This window comes from Gigantopelta aegis, chromosome 6 (assembly GCF_016097555.1).
Source record: "Gigantopelta aegis isolate Gae_Host chromosome 6, Gae_host_genome, whole genome shotgun sequence".
NCBI lineage: Eukaryota > Metazoa > Mollusca > Gastropoda > Neomphalida > Peltospiridae > Gigantopelta > Gigantopelta aegis.
Window position 1 is genome coordinate 18,327,209 of NC_054704.1, and position 9,782 is coordinate 18,336,990.

General features: G+C 36.8%; 1 protein-coding gene across 1 annotated transcript; it reads left to right on the forward strand.

Annotated features, from left to right (window-relative positions):
* Positions 1-2,624: 2,624 nt before the first annotated feature.
* Positions 2,625-3,224, forward strand: LOC121374398. Its single transcript, XM_041501499.1, has one exon. It carries the CDS (start codon positions 2,625-2,627, stop codon positions 3,222-3,224), a length of 600 nt encoding a protein of 199 aa, XP_041357433.1.
* The last annotated feature ends 6,558 nt before the right edge of the window (positions 3,225-9,782 follow it).

Here is a 9,782-nt window from a genome sequence, read left to right on the forward strand (position 1 = left end):
TAAAAAAAAAAAAATTAATTAAAAAAATAAAAACCCATCGGTCTCTGGTCAGACCAAAGTTCCAGAATTGATGCGGCGATGCGGCTTATTTTTTGTTCAGTTTTGTTTAAATCATGGATTGCACATAAAAGGTGGGTATACTTGATACCGAAATAAGGGGTATATTTAAAATGAAATCAGAATGCAGATCCTAGTTCATGTGCGATGGCATTTTGGCCCCAAATGCGGTTTTACGTAATAGCAAAAAAAGCCCGGTAAAAATGGATGTATATCGAGGGAAGTTAAAAAAATCCAAAACAATGTTGACGCGCGAGCATCAAAATCGACGTGCACGCTGACCAGAGACCAGAAATTTATTTTGTTTGGCCTAATCCATTTAAAAACAAAATAATTATGTTTTCTATATCACAGTTACAAGTGCCATATTTCGTCCATTACTTCTGTTGCGTGGAGGTAGCGGGTTTCCTCCCATTATCTGTGTGGTCCTTAACCACAATTATATCTGACGCCATATAATTGTAATCAAAATAACTTGAGTAAATTAAATTAATTCTTCCTTCTTCGTCCATTAATCCATATACATAACTAATGATACCAGGCCCGTAGGAACGTGGCGGGAGGGGGAGGATTGTGCACTTTTTTCCTACTCTGTATAACTAAAGATTAAAATGTGACTTGTGCCCCCACTCCACGCTAGATGTCGTGCCCACCCTACTGACCTGAATACAATATTAAATAAAGTTAAGTATGTGAATTAATGGACGAATGACTAAGAGTATAAACATTTTATATTTATATTGTTTCCGAAAATATGTTTTACCCCTGGCCGTAGCAAGACGTAGCAAGGTATGTGGTATGTACTGTTCTGTCTGTGGGATGGTGCATATTATAAAAGATCCTTTACCACTAACAGAAAAATAATCCATTACTACTAATGGAAAAATCATTTTCCTGTCCTGGGCAGAGGAGCAGCGAGGCCAGCACCTGCGCCCAGGACAGGCATGCGCTACAATAGCTTGTTCTGAATGTGCATGTACAACCCTATGACATGACATGACATGACATGACATGACATGACATAATGGAAAAATGTAACAGCTTTCCTCTGTAAGATTATATGTAAAAAAATACCAAACATTCGACATCCAAAAGCCGATGATTAATAAATCAGTGAAGGTATACAAGTCTTATTGGATGACTCATTTGCCATCGTTTTCATAATTCAAGGGTCCAAGTTTTACACCCATATTAGTATACGCGACCAAATCTTATAAATTTAGAGAACTAATGGAGAACAAACGAATAAGTACCTTAAATATATTAGCATGTTTCATAAATATAATAATTAATGAATTTAAACGCCTTGACTACAAACATCTAAACCTCAACCACTTAGCATATTATATATTTAAGCATTCTTTGGCCGCACACACCCGAAAATCCCCCAAAACATATAGAATCTCAAGTGGTAAAACACTGAATACCACACCATCAAAACCAAACATTTAATACATTATTACCATTATGTACTGTACCATATATGCTATTAATAATTTATTCGTTTATAAGTACTTGGATACCCGTTTATCTGTATTAAATATCTGTATTATTACATAATATATTGATATTTGAGATTGTATGTGTTTGTGTATGTGTGTATTAATGTATTTATTGTCAACCATATTCCTCCTTAGCCGCTGTGCAACGGCCCGAGTGCAAATAAAGTCGTGTCATCTTGACAGCAAAACATTATTAACCGAGTTAATAATAGTAAATACCCCAAAATATCCGGTAAAAATAATAGAAACTTAAAGAAAATCCTCTTCTTGGTTTTAAGTATGTAACTTCCCTGAAATGACTGCAAAATGGTATATAGATTTCACATTTCCTGAGGGTGTGGGCATGCCCTCGGACCCTCTAATATCTTGCGCCTTCCATGCTCAAAAAAACATCCTAACTACGGCCGACCGGCCTCGGTGGCGTCGTGGCAGGCCATCGGTCTACAGGCTGGTAGGTACTGGGTTCGGATCCCAGTCGAGGCATGGGATTTTTAATCCAGATACCGACTCCAAACCCTGAGTGAGTGCTCCGCAAGGCTCAGTGGGTAGGTGTAAACCACTTGCACCGACCAGTGATCCATAACTGGTTCAACAAAGGCCATGGTTTGTGCTATTCTGCCTGTGGGAAGCGCAAATAAAAGATCCCTTGCTGCCAATCGGAAGAGTAGCCCATGTAGTGGCGACAGCGGGTTTCCTCTCAAAATCTGTGTGGTCCTTAACCATATGTCTGACGCCATATAACCGTAAATAAAATGTGTTGAGTGCGTCGTTAAATAAAACATTTCTTTCTTTTCCTAACTACGGCCCTGAAGTCATTTATTATAGTTTCAAGCACGGTGGTACATTAATAATTATTGTACAAATAAAAACACCAGTCCAGGACAACCTCTATCATATTTGTTCACCAGTGACATGTGAAATAGCAAAGAGTACTTTACACTTTGGAAATATAGCACCCTTGACCTGCTATTTTTACATTATAACCTGTCTCACAGAAGGCCACCGAGCTGTCCCACTTTGTTCAAACAGCGCTCGCACAACGCTGTCTACTTCAATAAAAGTAAAATGGCGACACAAAATGAGGCTGGAAGTACTGAAGTGACTTTTGAGAAACCCGACCCATACACCGACATAGAGCTGCTAGTGGAGGGGGAAAGTTTGTACTGCAACAAAACCATCTTGTCGTACGCGTCGCCGGTTTTTGCTAAAATGTTTCACGGAGAATTCACGGAAAAGGATCAAGCGAAGATACCGCTTCCGGAAAAGAAGTATGATGACTTTCGTTCTTTTCTATTGTGCATACACCCTGCTACGTTAAAAGAAGTAACAACGGAAAACGTAGAGAAGGTACTACCTCTTGCAAACAAATACCAAGTATCCCACCTTAAGGAAAAATGTGACGTTGTTCTTGAGAAAATCATTACCGATTATAGCTACAAAATATATGGCTACGGTGCACAAGATAAACTTGTGCATTACCTCGAACTCGCTCGTAATTTTGACCTGGTGAAGACGAACCAAAAAGCTGTTCAAGTTATCGCATCTATGTCTTGGAAGAACAATATAAAACCAAGTTTGGAAAAAGCTGGAATCGACGATAAAGTAAAACTAGAAATTTTGTCTAGACGTATGGAAGATCTTGAATCTGGAAAATTGAAGCTTTAAAAGAGGATGTTCTGGTATATACAGAATTTACATTAATGCCTTAAAGAGAATTGATCCTGAAAATATAATTGTACTCTGTTCTGCTTTTGGTCGAAACTTATAGCACCATGCTTATAGTCCTTTCCACGGGGAACGCAATTTTCTTATTGTGGTATTTGTACAACAAGTTACTTATTTCTAAGCCAATTGTTTCCTAAATTGCATACAAAAATAGTGTGTGGTTTTTGTTGTTGTTGTTGTAGTTGTGTGGGAGTTTTTTTGTTTGTTTGTTTTTTGTGTTTTTTTGTTTGTTTCTTTGGTTTTTTTGTGTGTTTTGTTGTTGTTGTTGTTGGGGTGGGGTTTTTTTTTTGGGAGGGGGGGAGGGTGTGTGCACATTTCCAAAACACTTTTACTTTTCTTCTTACATCAGTTCTAATTGAAATTATTTACAAAACATAGACTGTAAAGGAATATAGAATGTTCAGTTATGTACGTCTATTTGGATCTTGATTGGCTTAATGTCACTAGAAGCTACACCTACGTCACGATACGATACGTATCACGATACATAACTCGCGATACGATATGTACCACGATACATAACCGGCGATACGATACATATCACGATACACTATATATAACGATACCTAACTCACGATACGATACATATCACGATACGATACATATCACGATACCTAACCCACGATACGATAGGTATCACGATACATAACCTGCGATACGATACGTGTCACAATACATAACCCGCGATACGATAGGTATCACGATACATAACCCGCGATACGATATGTATTACGACACATAACCTGCGATACGATATGTATCACGATACATAACCTGCGATACGATACGTGTCACGATACCTAACCCACGATACGATAGGTATCACGATACATAACCCGCGATACGATATGTATTACGACACATAACCTGCGATACGATACGTGTCACGATACCTAACCCACGATACGATAGGTATCACGATACATAACCCGCGATACGATATGTATTACGACACATAACCTGCGATACGATATGTATCACGATACCTGATGCAGGGTATTTTCCCCCTTAGAACAAGAAATTGAAGCTTGGGTGAAATGATTTTAAAATAAGACATAAACATGATAAAAGTGAAACACTGATTAAACACAGTTTAAATATGGAAACACCACATCATAGACATATTGACGTAAGCAGGCACATATTCTCTGTCCACTTCACTGTTTCTCCTTGAAGGAAATAACTTGTCAATACATACGTCTCAGTACAAATTGGTGTTGGTAAACTGATATGAAATTAAAATATGAACCGATACATGGTAAATATATAAATCGATACACAAGCAAGGGTATCGTGTATCGTATCGTCAGCAGTAGTATCGTAATGCATTGGTGTATCGTGTCATCCCTGCTAGAAAAAAAGTAAAGTTTGTTTTATTTAACAATGCCACTAGAGCACATTGATTTTTTGTTATCTTATCATCGGCTATTGGACGTCAAACATATGGTCATTCTGACACTGGGTTTTTTAGAGGAAACTCGCTGACGCCACAGGCAGCAAGGGATCTTTTATTTGCGCTTCCCACAGACAGAATAGCACAAACCATGGCCTTTGTTGAACCAGTTATGGATCACTGGTCGGTGCAAGTGGTTTACACCTACCCATTGAGCCTTGCTCAAGGTTTGGAGTCGGTATCTGGATTAAAAATCCCATGCCTCGACTGGGATCCGAACCCAGTACCTACCAGCATGTAGACCGATGGCCTAACCACGACACCACCGAGGCCGGTCCCTGTTAGAAGCTGAAGACATGTTTTCTTAAATAACAGTTTTTAAAAATGCATCCTATATGACTGTGAGGGTGTTTTATACACCAGGGCCCCGTTCCACAAAGCTATCTTAGCCCTAAGATCACCTTAAGTACATAGCTACCTTATGCACTAAGGTGATCGTAATGTTAAGATCGCTTCGTGGAACGGGGCCCTGAACACATCAAATGATTACGAACTTAATAATTTTCTTGTCTCCAGATTTAAGTGGAACAGTTTGAGTAAAGGAGTGATGGAAATTTTGTTGGGTGATTATGCATTAAGAACTAAATTGACGGGACAACATGTGAAGAAATGATCGTTTCACGGAAGAAACTAAGTTTTGACCAGATACATGTTGTAAGAGGACTACGTCCATTTAAAACCGCAAAAATTGTCAATATGGATTATCCTCCTTTACTCGAAAACCGTCCTGCTAACAGGAAATGGCCGATGCGCATGCTCAGTGTTATCACACTAACTTGTAACTAACAGTATTGTTTACCTTTTCACTTCAGTAATAAAAAATATAAAACGTTTTCCATATAACCACTTGTTGTTTCTGTTTACATAAACATTGCAATAGGTAGTAAGAATCTATCATTGTTCTTACCATGTCCCAAAACCCGTTCTATGCAGTTATCAAAGCAAATCACGTGGTTTTTAACTAAATTAATCAGACCAGAATGAATGAATGAATTAATGTTTAACGACACCTCAGCACGAAAATGTCTATAAGCAAACATGACTGGGATGCATCATTAATTTTAAATTATTTTCGTGCTTATATCCAATTAAGGTTAAAGCACGCTGTCCTGGGCACATACCTCAGCTATCGGGGTTGTCAGTCCAGGACAGATGGTTAGTCGTTAGTGGTTAGTGAGAGAGAAGAGGATGTAGTGGTCTTACACCGACCCACTGAGTCGTTAAAACTCGCTCTGGGTGGGAGCCGGTACCGGGCTGTGAACCCTGTATCTACCAGCCTTATGTCCGATGGCCTAACCACGACACCACCGAGGCCGGTTGGGATGTATCGTTTATCGTGTAGATGTCTTGTTTATCAATTACAAGTCTTATGTTTCACGTATATTAGGTATGTAGTGAAGTGGTATTCATTGTGATGGTAGAATGCAGCGTAGGCATGCATAATGATTAATTGTATTGTGCACAAAAATATTTTTAACCTTTTTTTTTTCAGATATATATTTTATTATTTGTTCCTTAAATTAATGTGTTGCTACGTCAACTGTCTACAATGTGCGGTTTTGTTTTTATATACTCTATTTTAAAATACGACGGTTTTTGGGTTAAGACGATTTTCGAGAACTAGCGATACATACCTTTAGTACATGTTAGAATGAAAACAAAATCATTGGTAACAAATAATATTGTTATTTTAGGAATATTTTCAGCTTTTTCAATTAATGCTTGTTTAATAATGTTTTATTTGACTAGTTTTTAATTAATATGTTTAAAGTCTGGTACTTTTTTTTGAGTAGGCCTACACGGATATGTTTTTTAAAGTACCCCGATCTACTTCTTGAAGATCTCTGACTTAGGTGAACTAAGCCCCTGAACGTGAACAGTTTTAATTATTTTAGATTTATCTATATGATCTCTAGGTTAGGGAATTCCCATTACATTTTTCTAAGGAGGGAGTGCACAGTTTAAAAAGGCCACCTACAGTATTCAGGACCGTAGCTAGCGGGGAGGGGAGGGGGCGTAGTCTTGGTATAAAGTGCTCCTGCTGAGAATAACTATTGACAGGCCTCGGTGTTGTAGTGGTTGATCCATTAGACTTAAGGCTAGTAGGTACTGGGTTCGCATCCCGGTACTAGCTCACACCCAGATAGAGAGAGCTTCTCTCGCACAAACTACTAACCCACTGTCATGAACAGATAGTCCAGATAGCTGAGGTGTGTGCCCAGGACAACGTGCTTGAACCTTAATTGGATTATAAGCTCGAAAATAGTATACAAACAAGCAAACAAAGTAGCTAGTGATAATTTCCCTATTAGCTCAGTTGGTAGAATGCTGGATTCTCACACAGATTCTCTTGTTCGAATCCTGTAAGTGGAGATTAAAATCTGTTACATAATGAAGACGAGTTTCATTTCCTACTTGTTTACCCACAAATCAGTGAATTCAGTGTTAAATAGATTTTAAAATATTACTAATGTAAACCATCGGTTTTCAAATTAATTCAGTTATTACATGACGCTAGCATGAGAGTTATTATTAACTAAAAATAAATATCTCTATGATGATACAGCAAATCGTCAATCATTAGCATAACCATGAAATATAATAAACTTTTTGCCGTGTCCTTGTCCTTGTCCTTGTCACGTTATGCATAAAGTTACTTAAAGTTTGGTCTGTTTAACGACTTTATGCACATGCTTGTATTAATTTAATGTTCAAACACGTCCGTCCTGGGCTCAACATCTGACATTGCCAGTGGCTTGGCCCTGGACAAAGTTCTGTACATGTTTAATTATTTATATTGATTGCTATGTCATGTTGTATTGCAAACTTCATGTACATGTAGTTTGCATATACATGTAGTTCACGATTTTCGGTAACATTTCGCATTGTATTGCCGTAAGGCGCACATGTGAATGGGACTCATTCCCCCTACATATTTATGTTCCGCTTTGTTTCAACTTCTTTCCAACAAGGATGCACTTTTGACGAGTTAGTCTAAGTGCACTTTTCCTGTTACTTTCCCCGCAAAACATTTCCTGGATCCACTCCCGAGGCGTACGGAAATAAAGTGAAATGAATTGAATTATATGTCCCTAACGTCATATAACAGACGACACTATGCTAGAGGTTAGCCCCACCCCTGGTACTGTTTTAAAAAATACATGTAATAATAATAAAACCGTGGTCTTCCGATCGTGACATCCTAGATTCCTCTTTACATCCCAATACCGGAATATTCACAAGTACATCATAGCATTAATATTAGTCATAAATATTGTGGCATCACGCATTGTTAATAGTGCATTCTATTAGTTTTATTACACAGGAACTTAACACAAAGATTTATGGTCAATGTACGGCTCAATAACCATGCATGCATTTAAACTTTAATAGCCTAGTTTTAGATAAAGAAACAAATTTGATTACTTTTAAGCCACCCGGATATTGTTAAAATTACAGCCAAAAGTTGCCATCTTATTTTATTACGTCGTCAAAGATTTTTTATACATACAGAGATATACATATTTTATGGTTTTTAGTTTTAATTCTTATAAATACAATATTTTATTATTTTTTATTTTTTTAAATAGTTTTAAAGTCTCTTATAACTCCACAGGAGTGGCTTGTGTACTTTTATTGCTGTATTATTGTATTATTACTGTTGAATTCTTGTTTTTACTTTAATCTGTACGTACAGATGAGACGTAAATTAAAACAATTGTCCGTCTGTGTTATAACTAGTGTTTAGAACATATTATAAAGACCGAATGTATTAAAGTGAATTCTCGAGTCTCGTATAATATTGATTTTAAATGTAAAATTAATAAAGTTTGTTTTGTTTAGACAGGAAATTCGCTACATTTTTCTATTAGTAGTAAGGGATCTTTTATATGCACCATCTCACAGACAGAATAGCACATACCACGGCCTTTGATATACCAATCGTGATGCACTGGCTCAAACGAGAAATAGCCCAATGGGCCCATCGACGGGGATCGATCCCAGACCGACCGCACATCAGGTGGGCGGTCTACCACTGGGCTGTTTCTCGCCCACCGTAAAATTAATAACACTACTGGCATTTTTACTGTAACTGCTCGACCCCATAAACATAGCACACAATATAATATTAATAGTAATAAATAAATTAATTAATTATTAATAAAAAAAAAGAAAGAAAGAAAGATAAAAATTATGTATGAGGTTTCAATGATACGTGGAAAGTATAAGTTGAGTTTTAAAAATATTTTAAATATAATTACATATTTATAAATTGAAGCGAAATGGTTTACAATGTAATCAAATTTTCAAAATTAATGTAATTTTCTGCATCTCTTGATTAATTCTTTTTTTAAATCCACTTCTACTTGTATATCATGTACGTAAAAAAATTATTATCAAATATTATGCATGTAAGTAACAAGCTATGTGGGTTTTTTTTATTAAAAAGATCGCTTTGCCAGGTATGTTTGAACAGCAGTATTATTAAATAATTATTAATTTAATAGTTAAATAAAGATAATTTTTATTCATATTTCTTTTAAGAAATTCATGGTCAAGTAAACATTTTGGCGTTACATGTTTTGACAGGATAAAGTCCCAGTCATACTGTCAGGTATTGATGGCTAGGTATTACTACGTTGTTAAAACGTAGTAAAACGGCAATATACGTAGTAAAACGTATTATATACGGATATATACGAATGGCAGATTGCTCCAGCCACGTTCATGTTCAAAATAAGCGTGGAGTTTCGATATACGTAGCATATACCAAACGCGGCAAAAATTTGGCAATACGTAGGGGTGGGAAACGTAGTAATACCTAGCCCTCAACACCTGATAATGTGACTGGGGCTTTAACAAAAAGCGAAAGATATTGTCAAAAATTAGATAAGATGTATATAATAAATAGACCATCGCATGGTGGGTTTTTTTCGAATACGATATTTAGGTTAACTCGTGATGTGTGAAAATCATATTTTCACTCATTGCTTCACAATATTTTTAGTGTGTGTGTGTGTGTGTGTGTGTGTGTGCACGCACGC

Coding starts and splice junctions, on each gene's coding strand:
- LOC121374398 (XM_041501499.1), top strand. CDS start 2,625: ATGGCGACACAAAATGAGGCTGGAAGTACTGAAGTGACTTTTGAGAAA.